General features: G+C 48.0%; 1 protein-coding gene across 2 annotated transcripts in view; it reads right to left on the bottom strand.

Moving 5' to 3' along the window:
- PLPP3 (phospholipid phosphatase 3) overlaps positions 1–17,900 on the bottom strand; it is a 69,437-nt gene that overhangs the window by 13,586 nt on the left and 37,951 nt on the right. For both annotated transcript variants that reach the window (XM_046660194.1, XM_046660195.1), the window contains exons 3-5: positions 12,070–12,350; positions 11,332–11,389; positions 1,037–1,213 (exon numbers count right to left, since the gene is read on the bottom strand). In XM_046660194.1, coding sequence (XP_046516150.1) covers positions 1,037–1,213; positions 11,332–11,389; positions 12,070–12,350 — 516 coding nt within the window. The remainder of the gene's footprint in view (positions 1–1,036; positions 1,214–11,331; positions 11,390–12,069; positions 12,351–17,900) is intronic.

Here is a 17,900-nt window from a genome sequence, read left to right as displayed (position 1 = left end):
AGAGATGCACGAGCACTGAGATTGCTGTCACAGAGAATGGGAGAGGCTACCGTGGGGGACAGGGGCTGCAGCAGGCTTAGAAATGCGGGAAGGACCAGGGGCCACTCCAGATCTCTCTGAGGTTCATGATTCTTACTGTGAACGAATGGGATCATACGAACAACAACACAACCTGCAGGCCAGTGCTGTGCTCTGGGCATCCTGCTGGACTGCCGTGAGCCCCCGGGGAGAGGCCAGGCCGGCACGGCACCAGACGAGCTGCTCAGTCATGTGTGCTGAATAAGCCCCTCGAAGGCTTCAGTGGGCAGGAAAAGCAGATTCTGGGGGGAGAGAGACTCAGAAAGGTGGAATGCCTTAGCCCACCCTCGCTGGGAGTCAGGGGTGAAGTATGTGAAAGGGCAACCATTCATTCGGGGCAAATCGGAAGGCAGCCCAGCCCACAGCCATTCTCGAGGGAGCTCTGTGATTTGATGTCCAAGGCCCTCAGGCTGGAGGAGGGCTTAGCTTTCACCAAATCCCCTCTTCTTGCACCAATACCGAGTTTAGGGTCTGAGTAAGTCACCCTAAAGGTCACAGTGGGAAGGGGAGAGTGTTCCAAGAAGCCAGGAAGTTCAACTAACAGAAAGTGTCCACTGAAGCAGCATGCGCGCACTGAGTCAGGACTCAGACTCTGCTAGTGACTTGACATGTGACCTGGGCAAGTTTCTTCCCCTCTGGAACCCTAGATGTCCTCATCGATAAAGTGAGCGAGTTGGACAACATCTAAGATCTCCTCCAGTTGCAACATTCTAGGAGCCCAAACCTTCCGTGTTTACGGAGAAGAGGCTTTACAGACCCTGCTGGATGAAAACTCACAGGCTGAAAAGTAGCAGGGACTGTTCTCATTTTCCTGGAGGGTCCTGGGGTGGGAGACTCTTCGGACACCCAGCAGACACGAGGATGGGGAGCTCCCTGGCTTTGGTCACTGAGCTGAAAACATTTAACAAGCAAGCAGTCTGGGGCTCTGCCTGCATACCGAGGACAAGCTGCTACTTACTATGCAGCAGGCCACCAGGGCGCCTTGAGCAAATCCTGCCAGGACATCGCTGGGATGGTGCTTGTGGTCAGAGACACGAGACAGTCCTGTGTAGAAGGCCATCATGATGAGAGTGAACTGCAGGAGGGGCCGGAGCAGGCGGGCACCTCGCCAAGTGAAGCGGGCCTGCAGGTACAGCTGGGGGAGAGAGAAAATGAACAGGCACCGTGTGACTCGCTGTTCACCCGCATTAGAACACCAGGTCGACATGCATTGCATTTTTGCTAAATGGAGCCATCTAGACCTTGAGTGGCATGTTGTGAAAAGAATATCCAACTTAGACATGACCTTAAGACAGTTATTTAAACCTTGAGCCTTAGTTGCTACACTAAAAAATAAGAAAAATGGAGCTTTTCTAGGGAGATAAGCTAGAGAGAGCTGAGCAAGATCATCCACGGGAATGGCCGAAGCACGCTGCCTGGCACACAGCACACACTTCATAAACATTAGGTCCCTTTTCTCTTCTTGACTGAAACAAATTAGAGAATGGTAACCAGGGTTAGTAAAGCTTTCTTTTCTACAATTGCTACGTTTTCCTGGAGATTATGGCTAAGCCATCCCTACGCTGCTGGCCTCTCAGGATTGCCAAGGAAATAGAATACACAATGATAACGGGAGGCAATCAGGATAGTCACAAGCGGATGCTTCTGCTGCAAAAGAAAGCAACTCTTATCAAAGGACGAGTGTCTAAGTCACTACTTGGAATTATGGGTTTTAACTAGAAAATAAGGAAACACATAAACCAACCAGACAATGCCAGAGAGCTTTCAAATGAGGTTGACAGACTCGACTGAGCGGGGTAGAGGAGTAACCTGAAGAAAAATGGTAGAAAAAAAAAAACCACCTCTGGCTGAAGCAAAGAAGTTGAAATGACGTCAACTGGGCATTGTCCCTCAGAGTTATCTTGCTGCAGTTTCCGTTCTAACCTCTGGGCACAACCTACTCCCCAGGTTCCTGTGGGAACCTGGAAATGAGGGGGAAGAGGCGATGGGACCAGGGGAGCTTCCGACTACAAATCAAAGCGAAGCACTTGGAGAGGCCGGGAGAGAGGGGAAGAGAGCCAGGGGAGGGGCCGGCGGCTAAAGATAGGCCTGGGCAGGGGCGAAGGCCTGACTGCCCTTCTGAGACAAATGAACACCAGCGGCCGGTGCTGAGGAGACCCAAGAGTGGAAGATTCCGGAGGCACTCCTGCTCATGTGGGAAGTGATTAGCACTGAATCCTCAACTACTGGGAAAACTATCTCAAAATCCCAGGCCTGTAAAACAGCAGGCAACTTTATAATCACTATGAATTATAGGAATGTGGTATTGGGAAATCTAAGAATAACAAATGAAAAAATAATAAAAAGATGCGTTGATGTTGTTGGCTGCTAAACAAATGATAAAAATCAGTGGTTTCCCACATATAAAAAGTAACCAGTTAAAGATCTAAAAGAAGAGGTAAAACCATCATAATAGCAAAGATGATTAAATAAACAGTAATTAACTTATGAAGAACTGCACAGAACCCTTATGAAGGAAGGGACATTAAGGACAATTGGAATAGAGAGAGAGCTAGAAGTTTCATTTTTAAGAACATTCATTCTTAAGAACATTCAACTTATAAACTCATAAATTGATATATAAATTCAGTGAGATTCCCATAGATATCCTAAAAAGTCCCGGGACTACGTGACGTTCTCTGGAGCTCTGACTGCTGGCTTCGAAGGTGTCACTCTGCCTGGAGCACACGCCCCTCACTACCGTCTCCTCACTCCAGCAAACACCTGTGTGTTTGTGTGGAGTAAGTGTGAGTGTGTGTGGGTGTGTTTGTGTGTGTGTGTGTGGGGGGGGGTGATGCGAAATGGGGCTAGAGGCAAGCAGGGGCAGTTTGTGAAGGGCACTGGATGTCAAACCAAGGACCTTGGCCTTTATTTAGCAGGCCAGTCTTTCCCAAACTGTTCTTCGTAGAATACCACGGGTCTCTGAAAAACAGATTAGGAAATGCTCTATATGAAATCTTTATTTTCATCACTTACAATACTTATCAGTATTCTTACAGAACACATAATTAGTATGTCCCAATCAAGAACGTCACTGTAAGCAATGGTGAAAAATCAAACAGTTTCAAGCAAGGCAACCAGTACCACAAAAAATAATCTGGGGGCCAAAGGCTACTCCCTCATTTCTGCTGAAATGACCCAACAGTGGATTGTGCAATCACGAATCAAAAGATCCTTCCTCTGGGGAGTGGGCATGGGGGCAATCCTGGCGTGGCTGCAACCCAAGTCCTTAGGCCAACGGCAAGTTCAGGGAACAAGGAGTAGTCTATTTGTGCTCTGTCCACTACGCTCTGGCCTCTCCGGCCAGTCCTCAAGTCTGGACAGGGCAGCGTGGGTAACTAAGATCACAGGTTTTCCTCAGAAAAACCTCAGGGAACCTCATTTTTCTCACACATAAAATCAGTGTGACAACCACTACCGGACCGGCTGTGGGACCGTCGGTGATAATGCAGATCTGGCGCTGGCACCGTGTGCTGCTCAATCAACGACGGTTGTACCCTCTAACCGGCTCTGAATTTGGACCTAGTAGCCCTGAGATTTTCTAATTTCCCTCAACTGGAAAATCTGCAGGTCTTCAGAAAAGGTTTATTCAAAATCCTCCAACTCTTCCCCCGCCCCACCGTGCAGAAGTCTTGGGAATCAGGGTGAGGCAGAGGAAGGGAGGGTTTCCCAACCGGACAAGGCACACATCTCCCCTTCCACTGACTCAGATACTTAAGACTGGGGCTTTAGAAAAGAAAACTATAAATACACGAGAGGAACTTGAGGAGAGAGGAAGAGACCCGCCATTAGAATATCTTCAGGAAGAGGGTGCTTGTTAATGAGAAGGGAGTAGGGGCCAAAGGAAAAGAATTTCTTCCGGAAGCAGTCAGACAGGGACTTCCGTCACCAGACGGACGCTTGCTCCCCCATCCACCGGAGACTAACACATTTACTGAGAAACATCTCAGGGATCAATCTTGGGATTGATCGTGGTGTCTGCAGCTGGGGCTTCAGGAGACAGCACAGCGGTAAAGTGAATCTGGGGATGAGACAGCAATGATTCTAGTTCTGGCTCCACCACTTACTAAGTGTGTGGTTACTTCACTTCTCTGAGCCTCAGTCTCCCCATCGGTGAAACGGGGAGAACAGGATCTCCCTCCCATAGTTGCCAGGACCAAATGAGACCACACTGCACCCTGCCTGGCCTAGGACGGGCAATAAAGTCACTCTTCAGAAATCTACCTCACCTTTTGCCTTGGTAAATGAGATTTACTCAATGACTGTGGTTGATTTCACCAAAACAAGTAAATTACTAAAGAAAGAGATTGCACAGTGACCTTCCACCCGGTGGCTACTTGTGATTTGTGAAGTAAGCTGGCCGCACCAGGATTTGAGGTTGATCAAAGGCTCTGATAACTCCCTCCATCTCACACTATCTAACTGCTGAATGGATTGGATTTGCTGGTTCATAGCTCCGTTTGAATGAGCCCCTCCAGGCCAGAGGCTTGGGCCTCACCAGGTCGGTGAGTACTTTCTGGAGCGCCCTGCTCCCTTGGAAACATGAGCCTGGGGACATCCTGTGGGTCAGGAGGCTCCACAGGGGCAGGTACCCCTTATGCAGGGGAGGAGGTCAAACCTCCTGACCACAACAATGCCATGTTCCTGTCCTGGACCAACACAAAGAGACTTTCCCAGAATCATGATTCCTGCTGCGGCTTCAGTAAAGTCCTAGGTGCCCTGCAAAAGGGTGGTTGGGAAAGGAGTGAGCAGAGCTGGACAAAATCAGAAAGTCTGAATCACCCTGACCGCTCGTGGTGGTCAGCAGCCTTGAGGTCCTGTCTTATCTATCTTCACTTCCCCATCTGCCTGAAGACCACTGGGCTGAGAGAACCCACTTCGTAGGCATCAGGGTGACGCTGCAGAAAGTGTCTGATCTGTAATCAGAGCAACTGGATTTGAAATCTTTTCTCTGCTACACACCAGCTGTGTGACCCGGGACAAGTCACTCTACTCCTCTAAATTTCTCCTTCTCACATGTAACACAAGGAGATTTGTTCATTCAAAGAAATCCAAAATTCTGGTAAAAAATCTGTGAAAGATACAGATATGAATAAGTTCCTTCAGGAAAAAAAAATATAACCTTAAAATCCCTTTCTTTTACTCAGATTTTTCTTCCAATTGCTAAAATAAAACTGCCAATTGTAGATACGATGATTACAATAGAAAGGTATCTGCTGCCCCACCCCCACCCCATCCCCACAGTGATGGCTGTGAAAGTCCCCGGCACACAGGACTCACTCCACAAATGGAGCTCTCCTCTCCTTTCTGGTCCTAGCTTCAAAACTGGGGTCGTGTGGAATTCCAACAAAACCTCCTGAGGAAAGTCTGGCTGAACTCAAGCCAGTTCCTCTTGTCTGAACCAGCAGAGTCAGATGTAGGCTGAGTCACGCTGCTTCTTGCTAAATCATTTGTGTCCCCATCACATGATCTGCATACTGGTGAAACAGGTCTGTGCTGTCCTCTCACTTCATTTCCATGGCTCTTGGGACTGCTCTGCTGAGAGTGAAAGGAGGCTTTTATCCTTCCTTAGGTCCCTGCCCGCTCTGTTCCTGGAAGTCTGTCCAGATCACCAACACCCACAGGGAGGGACTTTCTCCCTTCTCTCACCTCCTCCATGGCTCACGCCTGGCTCTGGTTCATGTGCCTGGTGACTCGTCTACGTGGTGCAGAACTGGAATTTCTGTCTGGGAGTTATAAAGCTACTTTCAGGACAAAAGAGGAATGTTTCCCTGCCTTTTCTCCTCGTTTAGAAGGGAATCAGACCTTGTTTTCTGTCACTATCAGGGGGAGAAAAAGAAACTACCAGTTTGCTGAGCACTAGACAGTGTGCTACGCGCTTTAAGTCACATCACCTGCAGCTGTCACAATCCATCGTGCGCACTTGACAGATGAAGAGATCAAGGCCCAAAGAGGCTTTGCCCAAGGTCACACAGAGCCATGACTTACACCGAGTAAGATTTGCCTCTTGCTAAGTCCATACTCTAACCACAGAACCACCTGCTTCCTTAGAGAATCAGCGTTTGCACACAGAGTCTAGGTCTTTGTGCTGGACTCTTCTGTCTTCGGAGAGAAGCAGCAGTTTGACGGGACCCCATAGCTGTCATGCACTAAAGGACAACTGGCATGGGCTATTTGGAAGTTCAAGCTCCTCGGTCTGACCTACACACTCTGTAACAGCCATGACGGAAACACAAGTGTATGGCTCTTGTAAGAGTTGGGATAGAAGGATCTCTGAGCTGACCTCAAGCTAAGGAGAGCCGTGAACCGACTGAGTGCCCATCACAGCTGAGCGGTCAGCCCTCCGCCCTGTGCTCCAACCCTTCAGTCCACCCCGGTCAGAGAATTTACCTAACTGTTTGGCAACTATTTACTTCTCGAGCTTTCCACACAGAATGTGAGGTCTTTTGGTGTCTGTGGGTGCTCATAAAGGTCTGGCACAGGAAAGGTACTCAGAAACTGCTAGATGGACGGATGGATGGATGAGGTACAGAAGAAAAACATCTGGTACAGTGGTTTATTCCCCTTGGAAACAACAATCTTGCTCCAGCAAGAGGTTTCACGAGACACTCCCAGGAGCTGTGGGTATGTCTCGTGGGCACACCAGACCCCACTGCTCCAGGATTCTAAACATGTTGAACAAAACCTCAATGACTAACAACCACAGGCTGCAGAACATGGCGGTCAGAGGACAGCCACTGCCCCGTTTCCTTGGTTCCTGACAAACCCTCCGACACGTAAACAGTTCTCTCGGGTACCACAGGAAGAGTCAATAGGTAAACAGTTCAGCCAAGAGCGAGCCAAGGCCTTCCCTACACCACACGGGCCCCTCGTGACCCATCGAGCCAGCGATGAGGAGATGAGCAAGACTCAGATGGGAACAGGAAGCAGACTAGCCTGGGAGTGCCACAGACGCATTCCCTCATCGAATATTCACTGCACCCTGAACTAAGTGGCAGATACAGGAGTGAATCTGGAGATAAAACCTCTCCTCCACGAGGCTTACAATTATCTGGTGGAGAGAAAGAAGTGAATATACAGTATGTCCGTCAGGGAGAAATTGGGGGAAAAAAATGAGGCTGCAAAAGGAGTTAGGGAGTATTGGAGGAGGGGGGCTGTCATTTAAACAGGGTACCCGGGGAAGGCTTTTTGACAAAGCGACCTGCAGAAGGTGAGGGGCAAGGCACAGATTCCTGGGAGAGCGGCACGGCAGTGGGGAAAGGCCGCGACACTGGACTGGAGCGCAAAAGGAGAAGCTGGGGCTGAGGAGCCCAGAGGTCTTCTTGGTTTTCAATGCACCTGACTAACCCTGCTGGGAGCCCTCCCTGGCTTCTGCCACCCTGCACTGCAGCTTAGCCCGGGTGCCCTACACATCCCCATGCCCCTCCTGCACAATGCACCAGACTGTTCTCACTGTCCACTTGCTCCTCTGAACTGAATTCCCCCAGGGCTGTGAGCAAGCCCTCAGTGAGGTCTCTAGTCCCACCCCTAGCACGGTGCTCGGGGCACACAGTCACTCAGGACCTAGTCGCCGAATGCTGAATATTGAGTGAATGTTGAGTTCCTCGAGGGTGAGGCCTGGGTCTCATTCATCTCAGTAACCCCAGAAGGTGGCAGAATACCTGGCACAACAGAGGAGACACAGGTATGCTCTATGATTTGGGGCCTGCCCTGGTGTTAGCATTTTATCTGGACAGCCAAGTCATCCTCAATCCTTGCCCGTGGCGGTGCAGGGCCAATCCAGATGTGGTCCCTGGGGTTTAGGCCAGGGCTCAGGAGTAGGAAGCACCATTTATGCTTATGTATGCTATGGGATTTTTCTCATTAGAATTTACATTAATCTCTTAACAAGGCTTAACCGCATCCTTAGGCTTCTGTGCCCGGAAGCAGTTTGGTATATTGGGGCATGGTTTTTCTAAGCCGATCATTTTACAAATCAAAACCTAATATGGAGTACCCTTCAAGCCACAGGAGGCTCTAGATGGCAGCTGGTACTGGAGTGGGGATGGCGGCTCTAGGGTCCTGGAGCGGGGATGGCTGGTGCTTCCGATCAGCTGCTCTCTTTGAACTCCACGGTAAAGTGGCATCAGTTTGTCCCTAAGGGCTTCCCACTTCCCTTTCAGCGCTTTGGGTCATTCAAACTTCTTTCAGACAGAAGCGCGGAGATTGAGGGAGGAACAGACACTATCTAACCACACTCTTTCATTTGACACATGAGGAAAGTGTGATCTAGAGAAGAAAGTGGCAATAACTCTGCAAAACAGACAAGATTGTCTCCACTTTATAGATGAGCACACTGAGGCTTGAAAGCTAAGTAAGCCACTCACAGCTCCATAGATAGTAATTGGCATGGCCAGAATCATCCAGGTCTGTCTGACTCTCAAGCCCAAAGCTTCAAAGCTACAGCCAGCCAGTTCAAATGCAGTTCTCCCCAGAGCCCCAGGGAAGCTGTGGCTCACAGGCTGCATTAACAAAAACATACGGTGCACGGGGGAGGCCAGAGTCTCGCCTGCCCAACTCCGGCACGTCCTGAAGCTTGCCACGAGAGAGTGGGCACGGGTCCAAGGGCTTCTCTGACTAACTGCAGGACTTCCTGCCCACCCTGACGGGCAGCAATGCGTTCTTCAAACTTGCTTTAGAAAGCTTTGCCAAGTGGACATTCACAGGGCTGAGACTGCTGTGTAATATCACATAAAAATGAGCCCTGGGGCTGGTCTGGTGGTGTAGTGGTTAAGTTCACGTGCTCCACTTCAGTGGCCAGGGGTTCGTGGGTTTGGATCCCAGGCACAGACCTACACACCGCTCATCAAGCCACGCTGTGGTGGCATCCCACATACAAAATAGAGGAAGATTGGCAACAGATGTTAGCTCAGTGCCATTCTTCCTTGCCAAAAGAAAGAGCCCTGGAAAAAGCATGGTCCTCCCTTCTTTTCGGCCCTTTGCTTCGGAGAGCTATAAGCAGAGCCTGTGTTTCTATGTTGTATATATGGGTGTCTGTGAGTGTGAATGGTGAAGATGTGCGTGTGTGCAAGGTTCCTAAGAGAGTGGCGTGTGTGTGCACGGATGAGTGTGTGTAATAAGATGCTTAGGAAATGAAGGATCAAGGAGCCTCTTCGCTTTTTCCTTCTCTCCTTTCCTTTCTCCCTCCTTTTCCTTCCTTCCAGGAATATAAAGGCACTATCATTTTTCCTTTGCTCAGAGACACAAATAAATATTCCATCACATCCACTCCTCCCCCATCACCCCCAGAGACCTCCTGCCTAAGGAGAGCTGGTAAGGAGCTGATGGGGGCGGGCGAGGGGGTGTCTCCCCCATTAAAGCAGATCTGAGGGAAGGCAGGTCACCTTCAGGTGAAACTGCACGTAGGGTCAGGAGCTTCCACTCTTTCAGTCGGTCCCGAAGAGGCTTGTGTGTTGTTGTTTTCGTCATGCAGTACAAGAGAAGAACACACACCAAGGCTGGAGTCATAAGGACCCACCTTCAAACACCGCTTCTGCCTCTGACTGAATGTAGAATTTTCATTACTTAACTTCTTCGCTCAGGTTTGCTTGCTTTAAAGTGAAAACAGGGCAATCACAACGCATCTCAGCGGGTTATTGAGAGAATTGAATGTTATATGTGAGCTCAACCCAGGGTGGACACAGGAGGCCCCGGCAACCGGCTGCACCTCTGCCTCCCGGGCAGCTGGAGAGCAGAGCACATAGTGTCGGTTTCAAAATTATCTAGTATTTTCCTCTTGGAAGAAAATGAAGGAATATGAAAAGAATGAACATGTACTCACTCCTCTGAGCACCTTTACAAAATACTGAAATTACATTTGTAAAATTGCTTCCATCCCTGGGCAAAATATAAAACTGGAACAGGAAACTAAATATCTTTGCTAAACTATCCTTTCCAGGAGAAGGCAAAAACAAATACAACAAAGAAGTCAAGAATGGAGGGATGTGCTATTCGTGAATAAATAAAATCCACATTCAATGTTTTTATAGATCGGGGCCCACCTTTTAGCTCTACATCCTAGGTAACCAGAAGCCCAGAGGCCTCCACACTTGGAAAGGTTTGGGGGAAAAAACAAAACAAAACAAAACAAAACAACCTCTCCACTGTTTTCTCTAATTCCTAATTATGTTTTTTTTTTTTAAATAAGTCAAAATCAAAATGTTCTTTTTCCAAACAGCTTATGCTCCTCTGAGCTCCGTCTGACCTCTCAGTGCCTTCTGGCTCTAAACTCCATCAAAGCAGCCGAAAGCAGGAAGTGCTCTGGCACAGGGACCTCATTCAGGGAGAGGAAAGGCAGGGAGACCACATTTAACTGACAAAGGGAAACAGACCAGCCGCTGTCTGTGCTGTGTGGCAGCTGGAGGGGAGCCGGCTCTTCACCTGCCCGGTCCCAGCCTCTGTAGGAAGTCAGAGCAGACGCAGCATGGCAAGGCCAACGTGGCCATTCAGACCACGGCTCCTCCACTCAAAGGACCTCCAACTTGCTGCTGAGCCTCTCTGGGCCTTTGGTCCCGGGATCTGAGCAATGGGGATAAGGATTTGGTACCTCACCATGTTTTCATGAGGTCACGTGTGCTCATGGATGCAAAAGTATTTTGTAAACCTCGAAATCACTCTAGTCAGATACTGATGATTTTTCAAGCCCTTCCATCAGTAGAGTATGGAGGAGGACTGGCATGGTGAACACTGCAAGGACTTTGATCAGAAGGCTTGGATTTGAGCAATAGTTCTGCTATCTATGTAAATTTTCGCAGTTCACTTGAATTCTCTGAGTCTTACCTAGTAATCCTTTCCCACAATAGAGATAATGTTACTTATAACACAAGGTTCTTATAAGGATCAATTGAGTTAATGGATTTTCAGAAAACAGTGCCTGTTATCACAACATGTTATACAAGTGGCTTTGTCACTATATAATTTCAAAATGGGTACATAATCCTTATCAAGTAGCCAAGGTAAATATTATTTTTATTTGAAAAATGGGAAAAGCTTGGAAAGTAAAACAACTTCTACTAATGCAGTGGGCAGGGCTCAGAACAGACGCTAATTTTTTTGGCTAAGCCCTTTGCAAGCATTTCACAGTGAAGTCTGTCCCTACCCATTCTGAGGGCTCTACATACAAGAGAGATTGGAGCTGGGGCTGGACTCCACCAGAATCAGAGGGAAGGTACTCACCACCAAATACAGCATCGTGTACATGGAGAAGGAGGCATGGCCAGAGAAGAAGGACTTCCTGCAAGAGCAAGAGAGGGTCATGAAAGGGCCATCTTCACATCCGTGACACACATTTGTCTGTCTGTCTGTCTTCCTCCCCAGACCTTGAGAGCAACACTGTCTTGTTGGTTTTTGCATCCTTGGTAGTGCTTTGGACACATTGCCTGGAACCTAGCAGGTACCCATGAATGCATGAACAAACAAAAGAATGAATGAATGAACAGACTTACCGATGCTATATCATAATGGTTTGTTTACCCACGAGTCTCAATCATTTGACTGACTGAGAATTAGGACTCTGCCTTACTTACCCATCTACACCAGAGCCCAGCACTGAGCCTGGCTCTTAGCAGGTGCTCAGTAAGTGCTCACTAAACTGCCTGCATCAAAGGAGTGCACACCAGGGCCAGCCCCATGGCCAAGTGGTTAAGTCCACGCACTCTGCTTCAGCAACCCAGGGTTTTGCCAGTTCAGATCCTGGGCGTGGACCTAGCACTGCTCATCAGGCCATGCTGAGGCGATGTCCCACATAGCACAACTAGAAGGACCCACAACTAGAATACACAACTATGTACTGGGGGTCTTTGGGGAGAAGAAAAACAAAGATTGGCAACAGATGCTAGCTCAGGTGCCAATCTTAAAAAAACAAAAAGAAAGAAAAAGAAGTGCACACTGTGGCCGTGGGAGGTGGCATCTCACCTGGCTTCCTGGACCTTGCTGTCGTCACCTCTGCATTTGTAGTTTTGGATGTAGCCCTCGGAGCAGTTGATCTGGCTGAAATCAGGGTTGCAGACGCTCAAGAAGTGAGGACGCAGGCGCCCTATGGAGACTTTGGCAATGTCTGTGAAGGACTGGCTGATGGCACAGCCGAAGAGGAAGCAACCCACTTGCTTATAGAGCGCTGCAACATAGGGATTCTGCACGGTCGACCGGGACTTCTCCTTCAGGTAATAGATCCGGTAGAATTCCCCTGTGATGATCTGAAAGGACACCGAGTGGGCAATCAGGCAGCATCAAGACCTGCCATCAAGACTCACTTGTAAAGAACATTTAATGACACAGGGAATGCTCAGTATAAAACTACAGTTACAATCTGTAAAATCCCAATTTTTTATTTAAGAAGTATACAGACGCAAATTTGCATGGGAGGAAAGATCCAAGTGCTAACATGGTCATTTTATCCTTTTCTTAAAAAAAGTCCTACATGGTCATATAGGACCTTTGCACCAAGAAAAATATACAATCAAATATACTTATATATAAATATATATATATTATATATATAATAAATAAAAACAGATTTTTTTTATGTCAAGATGTCAGAGGACCTGAGCCATGTCAGGATTCTGGGATTTGGGGTAAAGGATCAGCAACAATGGTCTAACTCCACAAAGGGCCTCCGCCTGTGCCAACACCGAGCCGTGGTGGGGGTTTCTGTAGGAAAGGGTGAAGGCCTCAAGACCACATCCTGTGTTTGGATCCAGGCTCTCCCACCTACCTACCTGGTATCCTGCAGCAGCCATGGAGCCTCTCCAAGCCCCGTGTTCCTTCTGCACGAAAGGAGGCTACTCACCTCCGCAGTTGTGGGCTTGAATGTGCTAATGTGGGTGCGAAATGACCCGGGTCATAGAAAGCAACTCTTTGTTGTACTTTTTAGAAGTATGGTATGATGAAAACAAGACAAGTCTAAAACTAAGGAAATTTTAATAGAATGTCCTTCAGTGTTTGCGAATTTCCTCATGTCTGCATGTACCATCCTCTCAACCCTGAAGGACAGCGAGCAAGTCTTGATTTTCGTGCCCTTCCTCCATCCCACTGTGTCTCCTCCTTGACACTTAGGAGGCATTTATCACTACTAAAAAAAAGCCACCAACTATCGATCACCTATTGCATACCAGGTATTGCTTTTATACAGTCATGGAATTCTCACAACAACCATGCCACAGATACGCTGAGGCTCAGAGAGGCAAAGCACCTCAATGGAAACTGCCTGGTTTTACATGAAGAGTGGAGAGCCCGCTGATTCTCTGTAACACAGATGCCTACAAAGCAGAGGGCCAATTCCGCTTTGGTGATACATAACCCCACGGCCTACTGCCCTTGTCTTAACTCCACAGCGCAGCCCTGGCCACTTCCTCATTGCGACCACAGTCCAGAGACAGTGATGCTCCATCATCATTTACCACAAAGTCCCTTTCGCACTTCCTCACGTGGCAGGACAATGAGCCACAACTGCCCTTTCAGGGAGCAGAGAGCACATTCCCAACCACAAGGGAAGCAATAGACTGACATATCCGGGCACTCCTTTCCCCCATCTCCCGTTATTCTTATACAGCTGGGGAAGGCGTCCAGGCACGGGGTCTGATCCTGATCCTCGAGGGCGCCCAAGTCTGGGGGTAGGATGGCCATGCAGGAGGAAATGCCAGCTGGGCCCAGGGGCGAGCAGGCGCAGTCGTGAGAACAGCTACTAGCACTGCTGACGTTAACTCAGTGATTCTGTGTCTATCAACGCTTGATATTTCTAAGTACTACATTTTGGTTTCCCAGATCACACTGAGTGTGATTCCATATTGGAGAGAGATGGTCAAAGCCCGTTCAATCCAGCGTCCTGGCAAAGCCATTCCCTGGGAGGGCAGGACTAACACCTGGTCCCGCGGAGGTGCCCAGACACTATTGGCTGAATGAACGAATGAAGGAAAGGGGTCAGGACAGTAGTCCTCACAGTTGTTTTACTGCAAAATTGGAAATATCCTGTAAACATTACCTAGAGTCCTTTGATAACATGCTGCAGAGATTAAAATGTGAGAAGCATGGCAAGTCAGAAATGAAAGGGTCCATTATATACAGAAGAAACTGAGGTCAAATTAACTCACAGCTGAAGATTAGCTGCAGGTGTCTGACTCCCGCCCAGCATTCTTTCTTGTCCTTCATGGTCTAATCCCTTTTTGAACCTGTTTATTCTTTTACCCACGTAACCTCACAGGCTAATAAGTTCCAGATGTTATTACCACCACCAGGTTCTCTAACTCTTTCCTACTCCTCTTTATTTATAAATCATGCTTACGTGACTTTGGACGCGTGGGGAAGAACACTCAACTAGGAGTCGAGGGGCCAGGGTTCGAGTTCCTGCTCACTGAGTGAATTTGGGGTAAGCCAGTTTCTCCATTTGCAAAACGGGGGCGCTAGACTCCGTGATGTATTACTTCATAACTGCAATGCCATTTATTCTCAAGTCCTGTGCTAGCTGCACCACTAGCCTCCCGACCATGCAAAGGTAATAAGAAGCAGCGGAGGAAAGGCCTTCCTCAGAGATGACACCACAGGCCAGGGGCTGAATAAGGCCCATAGACAATCCCCGCCCTTGGATTGTTCTTCAGGTCCCTGAACTGTGCCACTGCCACAGATTAAGAAACTGTTTCTAAATTGGGGCTAGAGTGTGATTTGCTGTTTGATCCTGAAAAAGAACACACGGGTTTCCATTGCAAATTAGCATCTCACATGAATTTACTGATTAATCTCAGGGGAGTCACCTCTCTGCTTCAGTGATCTTAGAAGGGGTTTCATTACATCTTGAGGACTCCTTTCAGCTCTAACATCCCTTCATTCTAGAACTTCAGTTTTTAGTGCCATAGTCTTGCAAACAGTAAACTGCTAATTAAAATGCTTCCTCCTCTCATGGAAAGACAAAGGGGTAAAGGGGACATTTTGTGGCACTTCAAATTCCTAACAACAATGGTAATAATAGCAGTAATCTTTCTCATTTCTTTTGCACTTTACAGTTTCACTTAATCTGCAACTCTGGGGAGAAGGCATACCGATTCCACAGATGGGGATCCTAAGACACTGAGAGAGAGTAACTTCTCTGAAGGATCTGAGGCTAGTAAGTGACGGAGTTAAGAGCAGAGACCAGATATTCTGACTCTTAAGTTCAAAGACCCGCAGCAGACTACATAGGGATAATTTGATTATTTCTCTTGTTATTAAAAACAGTATCCACAGGAGAATAACAATTGCACACAGTCACGCGCTGCATAACGACGTTTCGGTCAACGATGGGCCACGTATTCGATGGTGGTGCCATAAGATCAGTACCATAGAGCCTTGGTGTGTAGTAGGCTATACCATCTAGGTTTGTGTATGGACACTGTGTGATGTACAACAAATCACAGAACGATGCATTTCTCAGAACGGGTCCCTGCTGTGAAGTGACGCAGGACTGTATTGTCAAGGAAAGGGCCAGGCTGAAGCCATTTAGCAGACACATGACTCCAAGACCACGTGGTTTCTGGGGCAGCCCTGACAGATCTTGGAGTTAATGAGCAACAAATTATGTATTTTCTCTATCCCCTCGTACAGAAGGGGTCGGGGAGTCGACAACACGGCCATAAATCATCATTATGAACCAGCCGGACTTGGCTTCTTGTAATCCTAACCCTTAAAAGACCATTTAATGAAATTCGGGCTGTGAAAGGCAGCTGAATACCTCACCTCTGCGGAAGAAGCGAAGGCTTAAATTGTTCCCCGACACGTTACACACCTAACTCTGCAGTTCCAGATTTACTGCTTTCGGACTTTATTCATTACTCACAATGTTTTTATTCCTGGGCAATAAAATAAGGTCTTCCCTCCTCCTCCCCTCCACCCCCACAAAGGCCTGTCTCTACCCCAGACTCCTGCTGGCGGGGGCCCTCATTTCTGCTTCAGTCAGCAAGGCTGTGATATGTAAATGTCACTGCTGAGAAAAATGCAGTCAACGTTGATCACTTTCTGAACCAGCAAGCAGCAGATTCTGGAGGGGATGGCAGGCTGCCAGGCCAGCAGAGGAGAATTCTCCCCTACCTGCCTTTTAAAGCACTTGGCACAGAATCTGGAAACTAATAAAGCGGGAAAGCATTGCAATTAAGCTACGAGGGGACAGAAAGGGACCATTCCTTGCCCAAGAACGGCTGGTTTGGAGGGAGGGTGTCTCCAACTCTAAGACAGCTCCTCCTCCTGTCTTTTCTGGTGTAAAAGAGCTCAGCTGCCCACATATTCACAAATATTGAACTGTTCCGGAGAGGAAATTTGGAGAAACATTAGGACAGACTTTTTGGAAAGGAGAGAGCACAGGGTGATGACAGAAGCACTGACTTTGGAGCCAGGAAAGCCTCAGTCTGAATCCCATCTCCTACCTTAAGCAAGTGACTTCACCTCCCTGGACGGAGGGCTCCTCGCCTCTAAAATAAAATCAATAACGTCTACCCGGCAGGATTGCCAGGGCATTCACGAAGGCGATATGTCAAATGCCTGGCACCCAGCAGAAGAGCCTTCCAAGAGTTAATATTTTCCTCCTTCCCTTGGGGTAGGGAAGCAAAAAATTAACAAATATTTGTAGATAATATATTTTCCAAAATAATTCCAAGAGCTCCTTGGAAAAAAAACACTCCACATTAAAGAGTTTGACAGTACCACCCCTCCAGGGTAGAACCAGAAACTATGTGGATGACTACGTTGGTTTTGACATGTAATAGGATGTCTTTTTCAGGGAAGCAAAGTGGAAGAGAAGTCTAAAGCCAAGGCCGCACGGGCAGCCCTACCGTATTGTTCATAGTATTCCACTCTATAAATTATGCCAAGAAAAGTAAGATCTTTTGCACACAGTCTCTTTTAGAGACTGAAAACTCATCTTCCCCTGTTGAGTTCGAGGGATAAACTTCCCTATATTCTGATCTGCTCGAATAATATTTGAGGAGCACTTTACAGCTTGCGAAGCATTTTCACATCCACGGTGTTATTCACTTCTCGTGACACCCAATGCATGACTAAATTATTATCAGCACTTTATCCGTGAGTGTGGTGCAGGCCAGAGACCCGTGAATCGCCCTCAGTCGGAAACGCGGCAGGGGCAGGGCCGTCGCTGCAGGCCAGACCCCCTTGCTCTAATTTCTGTGCTCTGTCCGATGGTGTCAAGCTGGCTTTCTCTTGGAAGTCCTTGCAGGCAGCAGGACCTTGTCTCCAGTGAGATGGACACGTAGAGAGCACCTGGTGAGGCGGTGTAACCTTGTCAGGCACTTGCACATCCAAGCCCCTGCTAGCCAGAGTGCCAGGCTGTTCTTGCACAGCTGAGTTACGTGGATTAATGAACTTCTTTCAGTCCATAAGAGATTCATTCAACAAACATTTGATGACAGGGAATAATCGAGAACCACTGTCCTCAGTCCCAAGGGAAAGAAAAAATGTAGTGTATCTGGGTCCTGCTTCTAAGGATGGAGACAGAAGTGTAGCTGTATTTTCTCCGAAGCTGAATGCTCCGTCTACTACAATAAAATGTAGCACCTTTAGAGACTAGAAATAATTGATGAGAAACTTAATCCTTGGTTACTAGGTTGTCTTCAGCTTGGCAGGAGATTAGCGCCTCACAGACTGGGAAAGGCAATGAGGACCTAGCTCTGTCCAATGCCACCAGTAGAGCTTCTGGGCTCTATGGGTAAGTCAAAACTCCAATGTCTACAATACGGACAGCAAAGAGGCCAGAAGGGGCCGGGCCACAG

This window comes from Equus quagga, chromosome 5 (assembly GCF_021613505.1).
Source record: "Equus quagga isolate Etosha38 chromosome 5, UCLA_HA_Equagga_1.0, whole genome shotgun sequence".
Taxonomy (NCBI): Eukaryota; Metazoa; Chordata; class Mammalia; order Perissodactyla; family Equidae; genus Equus; species Equus quagga.
This window is presented reverse-complemented; position numbering and strand designations above follow the sequence as displayed.